At 47.1% G+C, this 25,329-nt stretch overlaps 1 protein-coding gene across 1 annotated transcript; it reads right to left on the bottom strand.

Moving 5' to 3' along the window:
- Positions 1–10,388: 10,388 nt before the first annotated feature.
- On the bottom strand, positions 10,389–23,738 carry LOC131189519 (zinc finger protein 585A-like). The gene is made up of 5 exons (XM_058165638.1): positions 23,527–23,738; positions 20,982–22,000; positions 18,086–18,191; positions 15,367–15,741; positions 10,389–14,083 (listed from the first exon to the last, which is right to left on the bottom strand). The coding sequence occupies exons 2-5, from the start codon at positions 21,810–21,812 to the stop codon at positions 11,598–11,600; spliced, it is 3,798 nt and encodes a 1,265-aa protein (XP_058021621.1). The 5' UTR covers positions 21,813–22,000; positions 23,527–23,738; the 3' UTR covers positions 10,389–11,597.
- Positions 23,739–25,329: the final 1,591 nt, after the last annotated feature.

Raw genomic sequence — 25,329 nt, 5'->3', positions numbered from 1 at the left:
TAAGTTATTAGGAAGGGCCAAAGAAGGCATTTAAAACATATGGTTTAAAACAAAGCATTTGTGGTTTTCTATTCTGCTCGTATGATGGTTCCTAACCATCTTCTGTAGCTTTCGTATGAATCCTTTGAAAAAAGATTTAGTGGAGGGGTCCCCAACCTTAGCAACTTTAAGACTTATGGAGACTTAGCAACTTTAAGACTTATGGACTTCAACTCCCAGAATTCTGGGAGTTGAAGTCCACAAGTCTTAAAAGTTGCCAAGGTTGGAGACCTCTGCTTTAGTGTATTATGCTTTGCATGGTATTTCCTCGATTGTCACTTGCTTTTTTCCCCCTTTTATAATTCTATGTTATTAACAATTGAGTAAAACTCATTAAAGAGCTATTTCTGACATTGCTGCTGTTATTTAAATCACATTTTCCCATCCGAAGGAAAAAAAACAACAACAACCCAGAAGATGAGAGCGCTTTCTATGATTTTTGCCTCAAAGAATTTGAGGATGAATCTTTGCGATAACTCCAAATAGTCCTTGGCTCACAGCCATTCGTTTAGCGATCGTTTGGAGCTACAAAGTTGATTCCAGAATTTCTGTTGCTGGGGGGGGGGACGACAATTGTGAGTTTTGCCGCGTTCGATGACCTACCTTGCCCCAGTTGTGAAGTGAATCACTGCAGTTGTTAAGTTAGCAACACGGTTGTTAAGTGAAGCTGGCTTCCCTTTCAACTTTGCTCATCAGAAAGGCACAGAAGGGGAATCACGTAACCCGGGGAAACTGTAACTACCGTAAATATGAGCTGGTGGCCAAGCATCCGAATTTTGATCACAAGACCATGGGGACGCTACAGAATAGAATAGAATAGAATAGAATAGAATAGAATAGAATAGAATAGAATAGAATTTTTTATTGGCCAAGTGTGATTGGACACACAAGGAATTTGTCTTGGTGCATATGCTCTCAGTGTACATAAAAGAAAAGATACGTTCATCAAGAATCATAAAGTACAACACTTAATGATAGTCATAGGGTACAAATCAGGAAACAATATCAATATAAATCGTAAGGATACAAGCAACAAAGCTACAGTCATAAGCGGAAGGCGATGGATGATGGGAACGATGAGAAGATTAATAGTAATGCAGATTTAGTAAATAGTTTGTGTTTGAGGGAATTATTTGTTTAGCAGAGTGATGGCCTTCGGGGAAAAAACGTTCTTGTGTCTAGTTGTTCTGGTGTGCAGTGCTCTGTAGTGTCATTTTGAGGGTAGGAGTTGAAACAGTTTAGGTCCAGGATGTGAGGGATCTGTAAATATTTTCAGGACCCTCTTCTTGATTTGTGGAGTATACAGGTCCTCAATGGAAGGCAGGTTGGTAGCAATTATTTTTTCTGCAGTTCTAATTATCCTCTGAAGTCTGTGTTTTTCTTGTTGGGTTGCAGAACCGAACCAGACAGTTACAGAGGTGCAAATGACAGACTCAATAATTCCTCTGTAGAACTGGATCGGCAGCTCCTTGGGCAGTTTGAGCTTACTGAGTTGGCGCATTTTTCACACAACGGTTGTAAGTGTGAAAAACGGTCATGAGTCACTATTTTCAGTGCCACTTTGGTCACTAAATGAATGATGGTAAGACGAAGACTACCGCAGTCTTCACACTTACGACCATTGCAGCATGCCCAGGGTCACATGATTAAAATTCAGGTGCTTGACAACCAATTCATATTTATGACAGTTGCAGCATTTGGGGGGGGCGGGTCACATGGCAGCCATTTGTGATCTTCCCAGGCTGGCTTCTGCCATCAAAGCCAATGGAGGAAGCCAGATTGGCTTTACAATCACATGATTCACTTAACGGCTGTTATAAAATTGGGCACAAATGGCCTTGTTTAGCCACAGAAATTCCAGCCCCCAGTCGTGGCCATAATCCGAGGACTACTCGTATATCCAGTGCTCTGCTGGCCATGGGATCGTGCTGTTTAAGCATGTCCATGAACGTTGCATTAAAAAATCCAAGCGCAGGTTTGGTATAGACACGTCAGCTCAGCATATCGTTTAGGGTATTTCTACGACATCGCTGAGTGCGCAGACATAACTGGAGGACAGGGGTCCATGAACTGGGACAAACACCCTGGCTTTATGGGATAGGACAGCAGAAGGAGCCACCGGGGATCCCAAATGGTCTCTACCCACAGACAGCGACATGGGAAGATTAGATTAACAGAGTTGGAAGGGACCTTGTAGGTCATCTACTCCAATCCCCCCACCCAAGCAGGAAACCCTTCATTTCTGACAAACGGCAGTCCAATCTTTTCTTGAAAGCCTCCAGTGATGAAGCTTCCCACAACTTCCAAAGGCAAAAGCTGTTCCATTGGTTGATTGTTCTCACCGTCAGGAAATTTCTCCTTATTTTTAGGTTGAACCTCTCCTTGATTTTTTTCCATCCATTATTCCTTGTCTGGCCTTCGGGTACCTTGGAAAATAGCTTGACCCCCTCCTCTCTGTGGCAGCCCCTCAAATATTGGAAGACTGCTATCATGTCTCCCCTGGTCCTTCTCTTCACTAGACTAGCCAAGCCCAGTTCCTGCAACCGTGCTTCATATGTTTTAGTCTCCGGTTCCCCTAATCATCCTGGTTGCTCTTCTCTGCACTCTTTCTAGAGGCTCAACATCTTTGCATCCAGTTTCAACGGCCAAGAAACAGATTTGCAAGGAAACAAGACATGGGCAGGGATTTCTGAATCATTGCACAGCAGTCCAGACAGCCTCAGGAAGTAGAAGACGGTCCTTCAATGAAGGGCTGGATAAGGAAGGGCTGAAGAGCAACTAAGATGATGAAAGGCCTGGAGGCTAAAACGTAAGAAGAACGGTTGCAGGATTTGGGTATGGCTAGTCTTAGAGAAAAGAAGGACTGGGGTTTGACATGATAGCATTATTCCAGTATTTGAGGGGCTGCCAAAAAGAGGAGGGTGTCAACTTATTCTCCAAAGCACCTGAAGGCAGGAGAAGAAACAACAAATGGAAACTAATCAAGGAGAGAGGCAACCTGGAATTAAGGAGAAACTTCCTAAACAGTGAGGACAATTAACCAGTGGAACAGCTTGACTCCAGACCATTTTCGGTGTTTCATCACTGGAGTTTTTTAAAGAGAAACTGGACAATCACTTGTCTGCAATGGTATATAGCAGCGATGGCTAACCTTTTCCGGAATGAGTGCCCAAAGCACGCATGCAGGGCCCCCCCATGCATGCGCATCCCCTCATGCGCCACGCCCCCTGTGCATGCATATGTGTGTTGTGCCTCGTCCGTTTTCCCTGCAGCCGGGGCCTTCTTATCTGCTTCCGAACGCTGAGGAATGTCCTAGCATGCCTCCCGGCCCCAGCCCTGGCTCCATGCCCAGACAGGCCGAGGAAGAAGAAGCGCCTCCAGCCCCCAGCCCTGGCTCCATGCCCAGGCAAATGGAGCAACTAGACCCCTCCCCCTCCCCCACAGCATGGGAGCCTGAGGAATGTCAATTACCAACAGCTGCAGACTGGAGTGACCCTCGCTTCAGGAGAATTGATAAGCGGCGGCAACAGAAGGAAGGGCGGGGCAGGCCTGGATAAGTGCTGAGTCATGGAGCCACACCCCATGGCCTATATAAAGGATCTGCTCTCTGGCATTCTCTGAGTCAGGCAAAGTCTACCTTATCTTGCTGAAGTCACTTTCTGGTCTCCTGCCTGCCTTGAGAACTTTGCTAGGACTTTGGCAGAGCTGCAGAGGCACGCCTGATTCGGATTTCCCTGACCCGGCCATCAGCGGAGGAGTGAGACACGACAATGTGCCCCCCACATGTGCCCCCTGTGCATGTGCCCTGCGCCTGCGTGGCAGAGACTTGAAGATCAGCTGGCTGCCGGGAGGCGTGCGCGCATGCGCAGAGGAACTGAACTGAGGTGGCAGCTCGCGTGCCATAGGAGAGGGCACTGCATGCCACCTCTGGCACGTGTGCCATAAGTTCACCATCATGAGTATATAGGATCTCCTGCTTGAGCAGGGGGCTGTACTAGAAGACCTCCATGGTCCCTTCCAGCTCCATTCAGATTCTGAGGCAGCTTATCACCGATGCTGCAAAGGTGGATTGCTGCACTCCAGGTTTCTGTCGAATACGTTTTGTTCGATGTCGTGCACTTACTTTTCACAATAGTTTCGTGATGAAAAATTGGACCACTGATGCTGCTATTCAGTTTCTTTTCCAGCGATGTGGATGCAATTTCAGCATGATTTGATTTGCATCCTGCCCTCCAGTAGACCCACATTTGTTGCCTGTGGCATCCTTAAAAACGTATGAGGTCCCTGAATGCTTATAAGACATCCTCATTTATCAACGCTCTCGTTTAGGGACCATTTATGGTTATAATGGTGATGAAAAAGCCACATTAAGACCAATTTTCACACTTACGACTTTTGAAAGTCTGTAAAGCCAAAAGACGCTGAAATCCAATCATAAACACATTTGCATTTTTGCGGCTGCTTCCTTCACAACCAAGATGCCAGCCCCAATTATAGTCGCTAAATGAGGACTACCTTTATTTGAAATACGTCTCAATTATTGCCTCCCATGGCTTTCTCACATCACAGCGGTGGTAAGGCCCACCAAAATGATCTTGGATGAGCTTAAAGAAAGAAACCGGACTGGCCATGTTTATGCTTGGAGGGGAGACCACTAGGAAATCCCAGCGCTGTGTTCTAGACTGGGAAGTTAACAAAAAAACTAATCATATGGTAGCAGCAAAGCAGTTCTGCCAAGAAAAGCTAACAGGCGCTCTGTCTATGGCAGGGGTCTCCAACCTTGGCAACTTTAAGCTTGGTGGACTTCAATTCCCAGAATTCCCCAGCCAGCTTTGCTGGCTGGGGGATTCTGGGAGTTGAAGTCCACCAAGCTTAAAGTTGCCAAGGTTGGAGACCCCTGGTCTATGGAGATTCTCAGTCATCCGGTCACGGTTGCCCCAAAGGTGCTTTTTTTCCAAGATTAAATAAATTTGATTTGATTAAATAAGAGGCAACTGGACTTTCTGGTTTTTCTTTGAAGACATTTCACTTCTCATCCAAGCAGCTTCTTCAGCTCTGACTGGAAAATGGATTAATTGAATAGGATCCCATATCTTGTGACCCAGGTCCAAGTAAGTAGTAGGAAACTCAGTCAGTGTAAAAACAAACAAACTTTATTAAAACAGCTGAGATTTACTTCAATCACAGCGTAGTCCAACTAAATTAAAGCAAATTCCTCCCAACACCATTCCTCAGTCCTATCACCAACCTTGGTCCAATTAGGCAAACTGCCAAAGGCCTTTCTTGGCAAACGTTCAGAAGACACCAATACAAAATAAATGCAAGAAACTGAAGCTATCAACGTTGTTTTCCAGCAAAGCCCAAACACCATTGCTGGTCTGTTTTAAGCCTTATGGGAGGGGCCAATCATCTCTTGGCTCTATTCCCGAGTCGACCTCTCTGCTTGAGCTGCTCTTGCCTTCTGGCAGCTCTTCTCATGCATGCATTAGGAACAAGCTCCTCCTGTTCCTCTGCCTCACTACTGTCAGCTCTGGAGGCTCTGGAGTCTGCACATCAATCCCAGACGGCCCTGGCCCCACCTCAGCCTCCAACACAGAGCCCTCATCTGGGCCTTCCCCAGCCTCCAGGACTGGCCCATGTTCTTCCTCAGCCTCATCGCTGTCTGACTCCGTTGCCAGCTCTGCAGGCTGCTGGCGGACCACAACACCATATATTAGCAGACAGAGAAACATGTTCTTTTTATAGCTCTATTCCTCTCAAATTCCACACACACACACACACACATACTTACTACTTACGGGACCGCCTGCTGTCACCTTATGCCTCGCACCGACTTGTACTCTCACACAGAGAGGGTCTTCTCAGGGTGCCGTCCGCCAAGCAATGTCGGCTGGCGGCCCCCAGGGGAAGGGCCTTCTCTGTAGGAGCTCCTACCCTTTGGAACGAACGTCCCCCTGGTTTGCGCCAATTACCCGACCTTCGGACCTTTCGCCGTGAGCTGAAAACGCATTTGTTATTCAAGCGGGACTGGCTTAAATTTTTAATTCTAAACTTTTAATTCTAAACAATTTTAATCAGGGTTATTATTTATAAATTTTAAGGGTTTTTAAATTTGATTGTTTTAATTTCGGCCATTTATGGATTATGTTTGTTTTAAGGTTTTGTTTTAATTGTACATTGTGCTGTTTTTATACTTTGGCCCTGAGTCCTTCGGGAGAAGGGCGGTATAAAAATTTAAATAAATAAATAAATAAATGCACACAGACACACACACACACACCAGTGTATTTGCTTGAAATAACCCTGCTTTTCTTATTCCACCCTTTTCAGGTAGGCCAACCTATTCTGCGTCTAGTTTCACACAACAGGCTAAAATTGATTGAAATTGATGTTGGCATGATCCAGCCGCTTTAGCTGTCAACTAGTACCATGGCTCAATATGTTGTGTGAATCCAGGCAACAATGGTTTATTAGAATAAGTGTTGTTTGGGAACTGCCCAAAATTTGATATAAAATGGGGAGCTACTGTATGCAAGTAGCCCTCAACTTACAATTGGCCTCTTGAGAACTGTTCAGAGTTACAATGGACATCCCCAGAGCTACTTAGGATCCATTTTCGAAGTTACCATGGCCGCAACGCACATCCTGTGCTCAGGCAATTGCATTTTGGGAGTTTGGAAACCTTTACAGCTGTTTCCAGTGTCCCATAGTCAAGCAACCATAATTGGCAACATTTTCTGCTGGTTTCTGGTGTTGTTGTGTCTCCCCCCCCCTCAGCTGGGCCTCCTGCCAGAAAGTGACTTGGAAAGTGAGGGGGAAGGGCCATCAGGACTTACCAACGGAGCACCGGCTTCCCTGGCTCAGCTCCAGGAGCCAGAGGCAGGCCAGGTGGAAGAACTAACAAGGCCTCCGTCCCCTGACTCTTCCCCCCCCAGGCCACGCCTCCACACCCAGCTGATGGCAATCAGGCTTGGTTGGACCCTAGGTTTCGTAGGCAGGAGAGGAGGAAACAACAGAAGCAGGGGTGGGGCAGGCCTAGGAAATGCTGAATCATGGAGCCACACCCCACAGGATATAAAGGCAGCAAGAGCTGCTGTGCCTCTTCGTAGCAGGCAAATCAACTGATTAACTAAGAGCTGAAGTTTGTTGCTGGTTGACTCATTGGCGTCGAGGGAGATAACAGAGAAACTTGGCAGACGCTCGCTATTTTTTTTTTTTTTGAATTTATATCCCGCCCTTCTCCGAAGACTCAGGGCGGCTTACACTGTGTTAAGTAATAGTCTTCATCTATTTGTATATTATATACAAAGTCAACTTAATTGCCCCCAACAATCTGGGTCCTCATTTTACCTACCATATAAAGGATGGAAGGCTGAGTCAACCTTGGGCCTGGTGGGACTTGAACTTGCAGGAATTGCAAGCAGCTGTGTTAATAACAGACAGACTTAGTCTGCTGAGCCACCAGAGGCGTCGAGGGAGCCAGAGCTGATGGTGCCGGCTAATGAAGTCATCGCTCGGACTGAGGTGAGGGGGACAGAATAGGTGTCTTATTTCTAGTTTTGGGCAAACAACAACAATAACCCACCATCGGAGAAAATAGATTCGTACGACAGCCATGGCGATTGCTTAAGAACTGTCATAAAAAAACATAGGGGGATTTAGTACCGTGTTTTCCCGAAAATAAGACCCTGACATATATTTTTCTGAACCCCGAAACAAGCGCTTGGCCTTATTTTCGGGGAGGTCTTATTATTTTGGGGCATGTGAAGCAAGACAGGGCTCCTCTTGCTGTTCTACCTGATTTCCAGCTCAGTCTCCATAACCCTAACCAGAGGAAATGGCGGAGACCGGCTGCGCATGTGTTTAAATATTTTCGGGTGTGTGTGTGTCTTTTTTAGCACATGCGCTCAAAAGCCCAATTGGGCTTATTATCAGGAGAGGTTCTATTTTTGGGGAAACACGGTAGTTTAAAATTCTTTTGCCCTGTTTCGCAAATGGTAGGAAACTAACACTGTTGTATTATATTACCGTAATCGGCATTCAGCTAGAGAGGACATTATATATGCTAGTCTTTTTTTTAAAGACACTTTTTAATGTGTCTTGTTTGTTGTATTTTTCATCTTCTTTTGTCCACCTTTTTTAAAAAAATATATTGGTGTTTACTGTTTTAACTTTTGCTGAACAAACTAAAATTTGAGAAAAACCGTCATGGGAAAAAAAAAACAAGTCGTAACTTCAGATCAAATTGTGTGATGCCTCAATGTACGACAATGGTGACTCACAGCCAGAATTCCAGGCTCAATTCCCATAATATGTTTTAAACAAAATAATGACTCAGCCAAGAATGAAAGCGGACAAGCTTATTTATGGGAAAATTTATGGTTGAGTTTAGATTTCAATCCCGATTCAGTTCTCTAAAAATATTAAAAACCATGGCAACAATCTTAGGGGGGTCTGAACAGCATTTGAAAAGTTCTATTTTAGCTTCCCTGAAATAAATTTGTATGAGATTCCCCCCCCCCCAAACGGTGAAGTTTGTCTGAGGCAGGTCACAAGTACTCAACACTTTAAAAAGTTTTATATAGATATATATTTTATTATCATTTTTCATACTTACAAGAAATGTACGAAGAAGTTACACTTCTTTCATTTTGGCAAAGTGTGAAGCGATTTTTTTCTTCCCTATTCGGTGGAGGGGACGGGGGGGGGCACGGCAACGGGAGTCTCGTTTTAATTCCATATCGTTCTTTCTTTTGCAGAAAGTCAAGGCAACCTACGTGGAAGCTTTTGTCCTTTTCTTGAGCGTCCGTTAAAAAAACAACAACCTGTCTGTTTCGGAGTCTCCCACTTCTACAGTTCTCCCCATTTGCTAGACTTCTTCCCATTTCTGTCCCACACAGCGTTTGAGAAACGCTTCATTCAAAGTAACGGACGCAAAACGGCCCCTGTTAAAAAGGCCTGTGTCTCATGTTAAGTTCGGGAAAGGTTAAAACGGTTCTAATGGCGAAAACGCTGCAGTCTGAACGGCATTTCCTACACTTTGCATGACATTTTTCAGTGTTTCTTTGAATTCTCCTTCACAGTCGCTTCTTCCCAGTGTCCATTTTGTTCTTAAAACAGTCTCTTCCTTCCAGCGTCCATGTTGTTCTTAAACAAACCCAACGTTCCCATTTCAAGCATCTACTCCCAAGGCATGTCAATATCGTTGAGTGTTGCCACAATTCCTAGCTTAACGTTCCCTTCCTTTTTACCAATTCCCTCCCCCTCTATTATTCATATTTTGCTGCCTACAATGACCATATTGATAAGTTTTTTTTCTCTTTGGTTGTTGCCTGGTGCAGGGGTTTCCAACCTGGGCAATTTAAGCCTGGCGGACTTTAACTCCCAGAATTCCCCAGCCAGCAAAGTTGAAGTCCGCCAGGCTTAAATTGCCAAGGTTGGAGACTCCCAGCCTGGTGGACAGTTGAAGAGCGTTGTCCTTACACGGTCTACCTTTCCATCTCAAAACGTGTTTTTTTTTAATATCCTGGAAAGAACCCAAAAAAAAGGCTTAGCAGTGATGCCACTTATGTGTCCCAAACGGAAGTCCGCTTTCCCCTTCGGTAAAGCAGGAAGGACAGTTCCCCAATAAATGTCGTCCCTCAAAGTCGTCTGTGCCGATTCTAAGACATCCGATTGAAAACACTAGCTCTCGTGGCCCCTGAAAATCCACCGGGAGTCGCCCACGAAGTATTTTTGTGGCTTTTCTCCTGGCCGCCTCTGTTTTTCCCTTTTTTTAAATAGGGAACTTCGGGAAGTTCCAGGCTTAAGTGGTCTTTCCATTTTTTCAAGGTTGTGAAAAAAGAATCCCCTCAGAGCTTGGGACAGGAATGTGTCTGTGAAGAGGACCCAAACTGAATCCCTATTGGGGGAAAAAAAAAAAGGTAGCAGATAAGGCAGAGATGTCTAAACCTGGCCCCTTGAAGAGTGGTGGACTTTAACTCCCAGAATTCCCCAGCCAGCAACTTGCTCATATTTATAGCTCATGCTGGGTAGGGAATTCTGGGAGTTGAAGTCCACTACTCTTCAAGGGGCCAAGTTTGGACACCCCTGAGATAAGGTGACCAGAAAGACTTGGTCAACCTAAGATCTAGACCAGGGGGTGTCAAACTCAAGGCCTATGGGCCGGATCTGGCTCATGGGTTGCCCTAGGGAAGGAAAAGAAGAAATGAGAGGAATGAAGAAAGAATGAAAAGGAAGGAAAAGAAGGAAAGAGGGAATGAAGAAGAAAGAATGAAGAGGAAGGAAAAGAAGGAAGGAAGGAAAAGAAGGAAAGAGGGAATGAAGAAGAAAGAATGAAGGGAAGGAAAAGGAGGAAGAAAGAATGAAGAGGGAAAGCAAAAGAAGGAAAGAGGGGAATGAAGAAAGAATGAAGAGGGAAGGCAAAAGAAGGAAAGAGGGGAATGAGGAAGAAAGAATGAAGAGGGAAGGAAAAAGAAGGGAAGGAAGGAAGGACTATAATGAGGGTTTGAGGGAAGTCCTGCCTTAGCACTTGGTCACAGGAGTGAAGTTGAGCTGGCCATGCCCACCTTGCCCCGAGGTCAAACACAACCCTGATGTGGCCCTCAATGAAATGGAGTTTGAGACCCCTGACCCAGAGAGTGATGCTAGTCAGAAGGAATCAAGGCTAGGCTCCAACCCACCCACCCCCACCATCTTTGACATGCTTTAAACTACCACCCACCATCTTTGTACATACGGAGATATTAATCCATATGGAGAAAGCTGGGTTGCCTTTCTTTAAGGTAAACAAACATTAACGATAATTTCTAGCTAGCAGAAGAGATTCCCAGATCAGTGCAACGGTGGTGATCCCGGAGCGGAGCAGGACGATGGAGCTCCAGCTTCAGGTCTATCCTTAGATTTGGAAGGCCCTCGAGGGATCTCTGGATTCGCTCCTGGCAGAGTCATCAATTGTGCAGATAAGATAGAAGGAGGGATCCCTTTGTAAGGCCTGAAGAAAAGATGGGAGAATTAAGTCTAATTAAAAGAAACCCATCTGCAGTGACTACTGAACGGACGTGAACGGGAAGCCTTTGCCAAGAAACAGCTTGGCTGGTGGTCCTTAAGAATCCCTCTGAAGCTGGCTGATGGATGCAGATTAACACTCTCTGAACCCTCTTCCCTCCTCAGTTTAGAAACAGTACTGAGTTCAAATTCTGAGTGAAGGCTTCCAAATACACGGGAGAAACTCCCCTCCCGGGAGATTTTTTTCCTTTTCTCTGCTTTCACACGATACATCCCGATGCTCTGATGAGCGGCAAACTATCATGTTGTGACAGCAAAATGGCATTTTCTCACTGTAGGGTTTTTCTAGTCGACACTTGGCTAATGATCCATAATAGGGTTTCTCAACTTTGATGACTTTTAAGATGCACGGACATCAACTCCCAGAATTCCACATTCAGAAGCAAAGCTGGCTGGGGAATTCTGGGAGTTGAAATCCACGCATCTTAAAGTCCCTAAGGTTGAGAAACACCGGCCCGTAAGTCTCTTTTATCAACAGCTCGTTCAGGATTTTAAGTGTGGATTCTCTGGTGTTTAACCAGATTCTCGTGCGAACAGAAGCTTTTCCCGCAGTCCGAACATTTATAGGGGTTTTCCCCCGAGTGAATCCGCTGATGCCGGATAAGGTTGGAGCTCTGGCTGAACCCTTTCCCGCAGTCCAAGCACTTGTACGGCCGCTCCCCCGTGTGGCTTCTCTGATGGATGATGAGTTGCGATTTGGTGACAAAGGATTTCCCGCAATCCAGGCACTGGAAGGGATTCCCTTTCATGTGGATCCTCTGATGCTTCAACAGCTTCATGTGGGAATTGAAGCTCTCCTCGCACTCGGAGCACGGGAACATCTTCACCCGGCGGTGGGTCTTCTGATGGACGGTCAGGTGCGAGCTTTGGCTGAAACATTTCCCGCACACCAGGCATTTGTAGGGTCTCTCGCCGGTGTGGATCCTCTGATGGATGATCAGGTAGGACTTGGAAATGAAGGTTTTCCCGCAATCCAGGCATTTATTGCTATTGCCGTTGTTGTTACTGCTGTTGGTGTTGCTGTTGGTGTTGCTGGTCGGGTCGACATAGGCCTTTTTGGCCGTGTGAATGGTTTTGTGGGCCAAGAGTTGGGAACTCACGCGGAAACTTTTCCCGCATTCGGAACACTGGTAGGGCTTCTTCCCCAAGTGCGTCCTTTTGTGGACGTTAAGGTGGGAACTCTGACTGAAGCTTTTCCCGCAGGCCAGGCACTTGAACGGCCGCTCGCCCGTGTGCATCCGCTCGTGGATGATCAGGTAGGACTTGAAAACGAAGGACTTGTTGCAGTAGGAGCACTTGTGGGGCTTCTTCGTTTCGTGGATTTTCTTGTGGGCGAGCAGGTGCGAGCTCACCTTGAAGCTCTTCCCGCAGTCCGAGCACTGGAACGGGTTCTTGCCCGCATGGGTGCGCTCGTGCACCGTCAGGTTGGAGCTCTGCGTGAAGCTCTTGCCGCAAGCCAAGCATTTGTAGGGCCTCTCCCCGGTGTGGATCCTCTGGTGGATGATGAGGTAGGACTTGGCGAAGAAAGACTTCCCGCAATAGGAGCACTTGTGGGGCTTCTTGGCCGCGTGCATTCGCTTATGGGCAATCAGGTGGGAATGTACCTTGAAGCTTTTCCCACAGTCGGAGCAGATATACAGGTTTTCTCCCGTGTGGATTCTCTGGTGCTTCAGCAGGTTGGTGCTGGAGCTGAAACTCTGCCCGCAGTGAGCACACGGGAAGGGCTTCACCCCGGTGTGGGTGCGCTTGTGGACGTTCAGGTGGGAGCTTTGGCTGAAGCCTTTCCCGCACGTCAAGCACTTGAATGGCCTCTCCCCGGTGTGGATCCTCTGGTGGATGATGAAGTAGGATTTGGTAAAGAAAGCTTTCCCGCAGTAGGAGCACTTGTGTGGTTTTTTGGCGGCGTGATTCCGCTTGTGCGCCATCAGGTGAGAGTTGAGGCGGAAGGACTTCTCGCACTCGGTGCACTTATAAGGGTTTTGGGCGGAGTGGAGGGTTTGATGCTGGCTGAGGTTCAGCCTGGAGTGGAAGCTTTCGCCGCAGTCAGCGCACTGAAACCGCTTGCCCTTTTTGTGGATTTTCTGGTGCACCTTGAGGTGAGCGTTCTGGCTGAAGGTTTTCCCGCACTCTAAGCATTTATAGGGTTTCTCTCCGGTATGAATTCGCTGGTGGATGATGAGATGTAAAGCGGCGAGGAAAGATTTCCCACAGTCCGGACAGGAGTGAAGCTTCCGCCTGGCGTGGATCCTTTTGTGGGCGATAAAATGGGCGTGGATCTTGAAGCTTTTCCCGCAGGCTAAGCATTTGTAAGGGGCCCCTTTCACGTGGACGCTCTGGTGTTTGCTGAGGTTGGTGCTGGAGCAGAAACTTTTCCCGCAGTCCAAGCACTGGAAGGGTTTGACGCCCGTGTGAATGCGCTGATGGACTGTGAGGTTCGAGCGCTGGGTGAAGGTCTTCCCACAGGACAGGCATTTAAAGGGTCTCTCTCCGGTGTGGATCCGCTGATGGATGATCAGGTGGGCTTTGGCAATAAAGGACTTGCCACACTCGGGGCATTGGTGGGGCTTCTTCTCGTCGTCGTTCTCGTTGCTGGAAACGCACGGGGAAACCGCTTTGAAGCTCCTCCCATCGTCAGAGAATTTGTAAAGATCGTTTTTCTCGTGTTTAATCAGGTCGGCTCTCTGCCTGAAGCTCCACCCACCCGCCAGATAGGCGTCTTTTCCTTCGTGGAATTGCTCGTCATCCCTGGGACCGTCCAGCAATTCCTCGCCCTCCCACGGGGGAGAGCTGGATTCCTCCCTGTCTTGCAGGCTACTTGCTTTCTTCCTCTCGGCTCGGTACCAGCCCTGCAGAACGTCGTCGTCCTCCTCCCCGAAGTGCGAAACTTTGTTTTCCAGTCTCCCCCGTTTCAGGGTCCTGTTGAAAACTTGGTCAAAACTTTCGCCATGGGCCATCTTCTCATTCATGCATGACCATCCTGCACCCACAAAAACCAAGAGGAAATATTCAATAAGGCAATCACATAAAAAATAATAAAAGAAGAACAGCATTATAAAACCAGCCATCCAGCATGGCTCCTTCTCTGTCTATCTGTCGGTCTGTCTGTCTGTCTTTCTGTCTCTTATCTTATCTTATCTTATCTTATCTTATCTTATCTTATCTTATCTTATCTTATCTTATCTTATCTTATCTTATCTCATCTATCCTTCCCTCCCTCTCTCTCATCATTTATCTCTACTTACCTATCATACTTTTTGGAATATAAGACACACTTTTTCTCCCCCTAAAAGAGGGTGAAATCTTATACATAGAATGTAGACCCGCCCACCCGCCGGCCCCCACCCTTCGGCCATTTTCAGCCTTTATGCATCAGGTTTTCGGCCTCCGCACGCTGTTTTATTTTTATTTATTTATTATTTATTATTTAAATTTGTATACAGCCCTTCTCCCGAAGGACTCAGGGCGGTTCACAGCCAGGTAAAAAATACACAATACACTATAAATACGATTAAAATACAGTTAAAAAACTTATTAAATTGGCCACAATTAAAATTTAGACCTGTTCTAGGCTGTGGGGATCGCCACAGCACATTGCTGCCTCCGTGTGTCGCGTTTTTGGCCTCTGACACTCCGTTTTAGACCCATTTCAGACTGCGAGGATTGTCATAGCACATCACCACTGATCACCGCCTCTGCGCATTTATTTTCAGCCTCTGCATGCCCCATTTTTGGCCTCCATGCGTAGTGTTTTCGGGTGGTTCCAGGCGGTGCCGATCCAGGTGGAGGCCAAAAATGGGATGTGTGGAGGCGGCGATCAGCGGCAATGTGCTGTGGTGATCCCCACAGCCTGGAACGGATCTAAAATGGAGTGTTCAGAGGCCAAAAATGTGAGGCACAGAAGCGGCGATGGTCTGTGGCAATCCTTGCAGCCTGGAACAGCTGATTGGGGGTATTCCGGGAGGCCGATCCACCTGCCAATCAGCTGCTCCTGCTGAATCAGGCTGCGATAATATGCTGAAGCTGAAACTTTTCCCGCAGTCCAAGCACTGGAAGGGTTTGACGCCCGTGTGAATGCGCTGATGGACTGTGAGGTTCGAGCGCTGGGTGAAGGTCTTCCCACAGGACAGGCATTCAAAGGGTCTCTCTCCGGTGTGGATCCGCTGATGGATGATCAGGTGAGCTCTGGCAATAAAGGACTTGCCACACTCGGGGCATTGGTGGGGCTTCTTCTCGTCGTCGTTATCGTTGGTGGAAACGCACGGGAAACCGCTTTGAAGCTCCTCCCATCGTCAGAGAATTTGTAAAGATCGTTTTTCTCGTGTTTAATCAGGTCGGCTCTCTGCCTGAAGCTCCACCCACCCGCCAGATAGGCGTCTTTTCCTTCGTGGAATTGCTCGTCATCCCTGGGACCGTCCAGCAATTCCTCGCCCTCCCACGGGGGAGAGCTGGATTCCTCCCTGTCTTGCAGGCTACTTGCTTTCTTCCTCTCGGCTCGGTACCAGCCCTGCAGAACGTCGTCGTCCTCCTCCCCGAAGTGCGAAACTTTGTTTTCCAGTCTCCCCCGTTTCAGGGTCCTGTTGAAAACTTGGTCAAAACTTTCGCCATGGGCCATCTTCTCATTCATGCATGACCATCCTGCACCCACAAAAACCAAGAGGAAATATTCAATAAGGCAATCACATAAAAAATAATAAAAAGAAGAACAGCATTAGGCAAAACCAGCCATCCAGCATGGCTCCTTCTCTGTCTATCTGTCGGTCGGTCTGTCTGTCTGTCTTTCTGTCTCTTATCTTATCTTATCTTATCTTATCTTATCTTATCTTATCTTATCTTATCTTATCTTATCTTATCTTATCTTATCTTATCTTATCTTATCTCATCTATCCTTCCCTCCCTCTCTCTCATCATTTATCTCTACTTACCTATCATACTTTTTGGAATATAAGACACACTTTTTCTCCCCCTAAAAGAGGGTGAAATCTTATACATAGAATGTAGACCCGCCCACCCGCCGGCCCCCACCCTTCGGCCATTTTCAGCCTTTATGCATCAGGTTTTCGGCCTCCGCACGCTGTTTTATTTTTATTTATTTATTATTTATTATTTAAATTTGTATACAGCCCTTCTCCCGAAGGACTCAGGGCGGTTCACAGCCAGGTAAAAAATACACAATACACTATAAATACGATTAAAATACAGTTAAAAAACTTATTAAATTGGCCACAATTAAAATTTAGACCTGTTCTAGGCTGTGGGGATCGCCACAGCACATTGCTGCCTCCGTGTGTCGCGTTTTTGGCCTCTGACACTCCGTTTTAGACCCATTTCAGACTGCGAGGATTGTCATAGCACATCACCACTGATCACCGCCTCTGCGCATTTATTTTCAGCCTCTGCATGCCCCATTTTTGGCCTCCATGCGTAGTGTTTTCGGGTGGTTCCAGGCGGTGCCGATCCAGGTGGAGGCCAAAAATGGGATGTGTGGAGGCGGCGATCAGCGGCAATGTGCTGTGGTGATCCCCACAGCCTGGAACGGATCTAAAATGGAGTGTTCAGAGGCCAAAAATGTGAGGCACAGAAGCGGCGATGGTCTGTGGCAATCCTTGCAGCCTGGAACAGCTGATTGGGGGTATTCCGGGAGGCCGATCCACCTGCCAATCAGCTGCTCCTGCTGAATCAGGCTGCGATAATTTGCTGAAGCTGACCAGGCTGTTTGCTATTTGCTGCAAGGACATGAGCCAGATGAATACTGATGGATGCTGGTAGGCAGAGGCAGAATTTTTTTCTCCCTTGTTTTCCTCCCCAAAAACTAATGTGCGTCTTATACTCCAAAAATTGCGGTACCTACCTACCTAAACTAACATCTAATTAATAAAATGAACAGGTCGTCCTACAGTTATGGCCAGAATGCCTGTTGCCAAGCAAGGTGGTTGTTAAGCGGGGACAGATTTTATGACCTCCTTTGCCATTGTTGTTAAGCAAATATTGCAGTTGTTAAGTGAACGATATGGTCATTAAAGAAATCCAACGTCTTGCTTGACTGTGCTTATTGGAAGCCGGATGAGAAGGTAAAAAATGGGGATCACATGACCCTAGAATGCTGTTGCAAATGGATCCCAATTGCCAAGTGGTCCTAAATTGAGGACTACCTGCAGGCGTTCAAGATAAAAGAGTATATGGTTCGTTTCTCTTCCCCTGTTACCTAATTTGAGAGTTCTCTGGCTCAGGTTCCTTCAAGGAGCAGGGAATTGAATCTGGATTTCCCACATCCGAGTCCACCATTCTAACTACTACGCAATACTGTACCAGTATCTAGATAGGTAGCTCCGCAGGCTGCGACACTAGATTAACTTTCTCTAGGATCAAATTTTAAATTAGATTGATTAAGCTGCATGTTAGATTATGCTAGTCCACCGCTCTAACTACAGGTAGTCCTTGACTTACAACGGTTCATTTAGTGACCATTCGAAGTTACAACGGCATGAACAAAGTGACTTATGACCGTTTTTCACATTTACGACCATTGCAGCATCCCCACGGTCACAGGATCAAAATTCAGACTCATATTTATGACGGCTGCAGTGTTTTGGTGTCACACCTTTTGCGACCGTCGGAAGGGCAAAGCCAATGCAGAAGCCAGATTCATTTAACAACCGTGTTACTAACTTAACAACGGCAGTAATTCACTTAACCACCGGGGCAAAAAAGGTCATCAAATTCACTTAGCAACCATCTTGCTTAACAAGAGAATTTTTGGATTCAATTGTGGACGTAAGGCGTAGACTATTGTATATTACGAATTATATGATGACCTGCTTGACAAACAGCACCTCTTATCATCGTAATTCCAAGCTCAATTATGGTCATAAATCGAGGATCTGTATTCCTGTGAATCCCTTACGGATTATTACCAAAAAGAGAGAGAGAGAGAGAGGGAGGGAGGGAGGGAGGGAGGAAGGCAAAATTTGTTTATTCTCACCCAAGGAATCAACATCTCTCTCTTGAACATCCCCATCGGCCTCGTACGATGGCGAGTCTTCTCCCTCGGAGAAGTCCAGCGAAATCTCTTCAATGGGTCCCAGCTCCTGGAAGGAAAGAGGAGACGTCACTTCAAGGAGATTTGGAATAAGGCAAATAGATGGGGAAGAAATGGAAGTATTCCAGGGGTGAAATCCAAATTTTTTCCCTACCGGTTCTGTGGGTGTGGCTTGGTGGGCATGGCAGGGGAAGGATATGGCAAAATCTCCATTCCCAGCCCACTCCAGGGGAAGGATACTGCAAAATCTCCATTCCCTCCCCTCCTGAGGGAAGGATATTGCAAAATCTCCATTCTCACCCCACTCTGGGGCCAGTCAGAGGTGGTATTTGCCAGTTCTCCAAACTACTCAAAATTTCCACTACTAGTTCTCCAGAACCTGTTAGAACCTGCTGGATTTCCCCCCTGAGGTAGTGAAAAGTTTCATTTTCCTGGGCTCCAAGTTCACTGCAGATGGGGACTGCAGCCAAATTAAAAGACGCTTGCTCCTGGGGAGGAAAGCTATGGCAAATCTAGACAGCGTCTAAAAAGCAGAGACATCACCCTGCCAACAAAAGTCTGAATAGTCAGAGTGATGGTTTTCCCAGTTGCAATGGATGGCTGTGAAGGTTGGACCATAAGGAAGGCTGAGCGCCGAAGAATTGAGGCCTTTGAACTCTGGTGCTGGAGAAGACTCCTGCGAGTCCCTTGGACTGCAAGGCAAACAAACCGGTCAGTCCTAGAGATCAACCTTGACTGCTCTTTAGAAGGCCAGATCTTGAAGATGAAACTCAAATACTTTGGCCACCTAATGAGAAGGAAGGACTCACTGGAGAAGAGCCTAATGCTGGGAAAGATTGAGGGCAAAAGAAGAAGGAGACGACGGAGAACGAGGTGGCTGAATGGAGTCACTGAAGCAGTCGGCGTGAGCTTAAATGGACTCCAGAGGATGGTAGAGGACAGGAAAGCCTGGAGGAACGTGGTCCATGGGGTCACGATGAGTCGGACACGACTTCGCAACTAACAACACCAACAACAAAGAGAGTTGGAAGATATATTTGAAAGGGAGATAGCGGCCTGGACAGAAATTTTGGAAACCAGGCAGCGAAAGAGGGCAGAGGTGGGAGAAATACCTAGATTAAATAGCCAAGGAGCAGAGGTAGACAGAGATAAATATTCAAGAGTGGAATTTGAGAGGCAAGTAAAAAAAACTCCAGCAATTAAAGTATTGAAGCAGGTAAGAGATGATGGATAGATAATTTTTTGTTGTTGTTCTAATTTGCTTTTCCTTTTCTCTCTTTTCTTTTCTTTTCTTTTCTTTTCTTTAGGTAGATGACATGACTAGAAGTTAAGTAGGAGAGAAAGAAAATGTTTTTTAGTAAAGGATGACATGATTAAAAGTTAGAATAAATGACAGAAATAAGAGAAGGGGGAATAGTAGTGTATACATTTTTATATAATAAAATAAAAATAATAATCAGAGAAAACATGAAATAATTGAATAATGACAGATTGCAACTTAATATAATTGTGTATCATTATTAGAAATATACTGTATAAGTTGATTGAATGTAATAACTATGATTAATTTTACTAGTTTTATTCATGTTTGAATGTATGATGCCCAGGTGCCACACTGTTCACGCATTGATTTGATATGTTTGTAAAACATAAAAAAATAAAAACCTTTTTTTAAAAAAGGAAAGATTTGGAAGGACAGGCGCTAAGGGGAAGGGAAGAAAATGGTGGTATTCGTCAGGTTCCAAGCCGGAGGGAGGGGGGCATCAAAGAACAGGAACTACAGCTATCTTCAACCCCTGAGTCTTAGCTGGACCACAAATCCATTTTATGACGAGCAATTCCATCAAACTGGGCCTAAATCAGGAGTCTCCAATCTTGGCAATTTATGACTTGTGGACTACAACTCCCAGAATTCTCTCAGTCAGCACCTACTGGCTAAGGAATTCTGGAAGCTGAAGTCCATAAGTCATAAACTGAGGTGCTCTCTAAGGTGGAGTTGGGTTGACATTTAAAGGACACCCCCAACAAGGCTTTCTCCCTGAGAGTAGGACTATAGTTATCAACAATTAGTAACGTAATTAATAACACCACTATTCAGGGACAACTTAGACCAGTATTGCTCAATCTTATGATTGATTAGGTGGCTCAGTGGCTAAGACGCTGAGCTTGTCGATTAGAAAGGTCGGCAGTTCGAATCCCTAGTATAGATCTCCTGCGTGAGCAGGGGGTTGGACTAGATAACCTCCAAGGTCCCTTCCAACTCTGTTAGTTAAAAAACCCCTAACCTTATATTTCTTCCCAACCCACCACCATCATCATCTTCTTTTAGTGACCCCATAATTCCTTGCAGAATGGAATCTAGGCATCTGACTGTAGCTCAGTGTTTACTGGCTGGATGCCCTTCCTGTCGCCAATGCGGAGTTTTGTTCAGCAGATATATCCTCACTGGGACTCAGTGAGAGAAATATCTGCCTCTACCTAGGATCGAACTCACAGCCTCCTGATTGTAAGGCAAGAGCTCCACCTCCAGGCTACCACACCACTCAATTTCTTCCCAACCCTTATGCCACCCCCCCCAAAATCCATTCATTTTTCCTGGATGAGGCAAGGGGTGTGTGTTTCACAACATTAATTTATCATTTTAAGGAGTTGTGTTCTCACAGCATACTTTGAGAGCTCCTGCAAAACAGTGTTGTATTTTCAGCCAGCTGCAAAAAAAACCCTCAGCCTTCACACCATCGTACATTAAGGAACAGAACTGTTAATCCAGATTTGGGACTCAGCCTATTGGGTGAACTGAGCCACAGTATCTTGCTGCCAAGAGGACTCCAAAGCTCACCTCTTCTTCCCAACCCGCCTCGGCGGGTTGCCTTTGCAGGAAATCCTCGGCCAGAGCAACCGCCTGGGAGCACGTCTCCGGACCGTGTTCCCGGACCCAACTTTGCATCTCTTGGGGCAGGATGGCCAGGAACTGCTCCAGGATCAACAGCTCCAAAATCTGCTCCTTGGAGTGTCTCTCCACTTTCAACCACCGATGACAAAGTTTCTGGAGCTGGCTGTAGACACCCCTCGGGCCTTCCGCCTCCTGGTAGCAGAAGCGGCGGAAGTTCTGTCGCTGGCGCTCCCGGGCAATGGCGTCTCCTCTCAAGACTGCCGCTTTCACCTTGTCGTAGTCCACCCGGTCTCTAGTGTCTAGATTGCTGAAGATCTGCTCTGCTTCCCCGCTCAGGGCAGGCAAGAGACGGGCCATCCAGTCTTCTCTGGGCCACTGGCAGGCCTGGGCCACTTGTTCAAAAGATGCCAGGAAGGCCTTGGTGTTATCCCAGGGGCTGGGCTCCTCCAGCAACTGGGGGGCCTCCCATTCTGAGTGAGGGTACTCCAGTTTCTGCAGAAACTCCTGCCACTGGGCTTCCCACCGCTGGAGGAGTCCATCTCCGCCTTCCTGGTCTCCAGATGGTCTTTGCCAGAACTCCCGGAAGCTTCCAGCCTGCAGGAGGTGAGGAGGCGCTTCCTCCAAGCCTTCTCCAGACGTGGAACCCGGCGGCTCTTCCTCCTCCATCTTAATCCGCTGGTGCATTCCTTGCTCCAGTTCGGCATGAAAACGGAGACCGAAGCTTGACTGGGTCCCCTCCTTGGCAGCCATTTTGTCCCAAGTCTGGATAGGCCTCATCCGTGGTCAGCCAGCCTCTTTTCTTAAGAGACTTCCCAGTCTTCAGCTGGATCGAACATCTGGCTGAGGCGGTCAATCCTGAACAGGTCCTCGCGTGAGGTTGCTTGGTAAGCGGCAGGCACTCTCGAGGCTTCCCTGGTTATGCCATTCACTCTAGTTTAGTTGGATAGGCCGTCTCTGCAGAGGAACTGGAAAAAGACAAAGAAAGGAAGCAGAAATGAATGGTAAAAAAAGGAACCACAATAGTAAACAAGCTTTTAAAGGTAAAAGTAAAGGTTCCCCTCGCACATATGTGCTAGTCGTTCCCGACCCTAGGGGGCGGTGCTCATCCCCGTTTCAAAGCCGAAGAGCCCGCGCTGTCCGAAGACGTCTCCGTGGTCACGGGGCTGGCATGACACCTATCCTGCGCAGACTGCACTGGCTACCTGTGGTCTTCCGGGTGCGCTTCAAGGTTTTGGTAACCACCTTTAAAGCGCTCCATGGCATAGGGCCGGGTTACTTATGGGACCGTCTACTGCTACCGAATACCTCTCACCGGCCCGTGCGCTCTCACAGAGAGGGACTCCTCAGGGTGCCGTCAGCTAGGCAGTGTCGTCTGGCGACGCCCAGGGGAAGGGCCTTCTCTGTGGGGGCTCCCACCCTCTGGAACAAACTCCTCCCAGGACTCCGTCAACTTCCAGACCTCCGAACCTTCCGTCACGAGCTTAAAACACACCTATTTATCTGCGCAGGACTGGACTAGTTTTTAAATTTTATAGGGGTTTTAATTGGTTTTAATATTTATACTATTTTTAATAATTTGGCTTTTTGAATAAGTTTCTTAATGGTTTTCTTAATTTGTATATATATGTTTTTTATTTGCCTGTGAACCGCCCTGAATCCTTCGGGAGATAGGGCGGTATACAAATACGAATAATAAATAAATAAATAATAAATAAATAAATGACTCAACGCCAGAGGCATATGGAACGCTGTTACCATCCCACCAAAGGTGGTCCCTATTTTTCTACTTGCATTTTTTACGTGCTTTCGAACTGCTAGGTTGGCAGAAGCTGGGACAAGTAACAGGAGCTCACCCCGTCATTACGCGGCACTAGGGGATTCAAACCACTGAGCTGCCGACCTTTCGATCGACAGGCTCAGCATCTTAGCCACTGAACCACCGGGTCCCAAACAAGCTTTTACAGCACTTGTAATTCCATTCTGTACGCAGATTAAAAAATAAATAAAATTACAGGTAGGCCTCCGTTTACAGTCATTCGGTTAGGCACGATTTGAAATTCTAACAGCACTGAAGAAAGTGACTTTTGATCGTTTCTCATGCTTACGACCATTGCATTATCCTCATGTTCACGTGATCAAAATTCAGACACTTGGCAACGGGCACATATCTACGACGGTTGCAGCGTCCCGGGGGATGTGTGGGGTGTCATGTGATCCCCGTTTGAGACGTTCCCACCGTTTTTTGTGACTTGGCTGTTGCAGCATGACCCCGGGGTCACGTGATCCAAATTCATGCATTTGATCATTGGCATGTCGCGCGGTCCCAGGGTCACGTGATCACCGTTTGTCACCTCAGCCAGCATGTGACAAGCAAAACCCAACCGGTGGGGGGGGAGCCGGTTCGTGTAACGACCACATGATTCACTTAACAGCTGCAGTAATTCACTTCACAACTGTGGCCAAAAAGGTCATAAAATGGGGCAAAACTCACTTAACAACTGCCTTGCTTAGCAACAGAAATTTCCGGCTCAATAGTGGTTGTAAATTGTATAATGCCTGAAATATGGAAGGAAGGTTCAGAGGTGACATCTCTGGCCTTCATAGAACCTAGTGTCGTGTCCCACCCCCGCTCCGATGAACGAGTCAAGGAAGTCTGTAACAAACTTGGCAACGAAGCCTCTGCAGCTTGCCAAGTTCTTTCGAGGTTTATCAGGGCAGGCAGGAGTCCAAGTTGTGACTTCAGCGATAGGGTCCGATATCAGCAAACTAGATAAGACTTTGCTTGACTCAAGGTTGGAATGCCAAAAGCAGGTCCTTTATTATAGGCTGTGGGGTGTGGCTCCATGACTCAGCATTTATCCAGGCCTGCCCCACCCCTCCTTCTGCTGATGTTGCCTCTCAGATCTCCGGAAGCGAGGGTCCTCCTACTCTGAATTGTCTTCAGCTGGATCTGCTGTCAACGTCTGGGAAAGGGAGGGGTCAGAGGGAGTAGGCCCGAGTAATTCTACCACCTGGCTGGCTTCCTGCTCTGAAGGCTGAGCCAAAGGAACACACGCTGTATGAGTGAGGTTTATCGGACTTCTCCTGTCACTCCTTGACTCCTCTCCGGGCTGGAGTCATGACAGGCCGTTCATCTTCATTATCAGACTCGGAGTCTGATAAAAGGCCCGGTTGGAGACAGGAGGGGCCCGGTTGAGGAGAGGAGAGAGGACGAGTCACAACACCTAGCCAGACAAGGAACAGTGGATGGAAACTGCTCAAGGAGAGATTGAACCTGGAACGAAGGAAAAAATTTCTGACAGTGAAGGCAATTAACCGGTGGAACAGCTTTGCCTACAGAAGTTGTGGGTGCTCCATCACTGGAGGTTTTTAAGAAGAGATTGGACAGCCACTTGTCTGAAATGGTATCTAGGATCTCCTGCTTGAGCAGGGGGCTGGACTAGAAGACCTCCAAGGTCCCTTCCAACTCTGTTATTCTGTATTCTTCCTGGCGCAGACACTAGGAACTCGCAACCCTTCAAATGTTCTTTGATTGCAAACTGCCATCTCTCTGAACCTTGGCAACATCTGTTGGACCGATGGAAAAAAAGGAATCTGACATACCAACCATCTGCCCATCTCTGCCCTGGCAGACACTGCCGAGCAGCTGGTTGTTAAGTGAGTGACACCCCATTTTATGACCTATTTTTGGCATGGTTAAGCGAATCATTGCAGTTCTTAAGTGAATCACGTGGTCGTTAAATGAATCTGGCCCCTCCCACTGACTTTGCTTGTTGGAAGCCAGCGGGGGAAGGTCCCAAACAGTGATCACATGACCTTCAGATGCGGCAACTACTTGTTGTGGTCCGCCAGTAGCCTGCGGAGCTGGCAACGAAGTTGGACAGCGATGAGGCTGAGGAAGAACATGGGCCAGTCCTGGAGGCTGGGGAAGGCCTGGATGAGGGCTCTACGTTGGAGGCAGAGGTGAGGCTAGGGCCATCGGGGAGTAATGTGAGGACTCCAGAGCCTCCAGAGACTGACAGTAGTGAGGCAGAGGAACAGGAGGAGCCTGTTCCTAATGCACGCATGAGAAGAGATGCCAGAAGGCAAGAGCAGCTAAAGCAAAGAGGACGACTCGGGAGTAGGGCCAAGAGAGGATTGGCCCCTCCCATAAGGCTTAAAACAGACCAGCAACGGCATTTGGGCTCTTTGTCAGAAAACAACTTTGATAGCCTTGCTCCTTGTCTTGCTGCATTTATTTCTTGTCAGCGTCTTCTGCATTTGAACTTTTGCCAAGAAAAGCCCTTGGCAGTTT

Source organism: Ahaetulla prasina, chromosome 2, assembly GCF_028640845.1.
Source record: "Ahaetulla prasina isolate Xishuangbanna chromosome 2, ASM2864084v1, whole genome shotgun sequence".
Classification (NCBI taxonomy): Eukaryota; Metazoa; Chordata; class Lepidosauria; order Squamata; family Colubridae; genus Ahaetulla; species Ahaetulla prasina.
The sequence above is the reverse complement of the archived record's forward strand: the minus strand, read 5'-3'. Positions and strand labels throughout refer to the sequence as shown.

Excerpts from the sequence above, each read along its gene's own strand:
- LOC131189519 (XM_058165638.1), bottom strand. The coding sequence starts at position 21,812 with ATGAGGCCTATCCAGACTTGGGACAAAATGGCTGCCAAGGAGGGGACC. Across the intron at positions 18,192-20,981 it reads AGGCGGGTTGGGAAGAAGAG|GAGCTGGGACCCATTGAAGA; the intron begins GTGAGCTTTGGA and ends CTTTCCTTCCAG. Across the intron at positions 15,742-18,085 it reads GAGAGATGTTGATTCCTTGG|GATGGTCATGCATGAATGAG; the intron begins GTGAGAATAAAC and ends TTGTGGGTGCAG.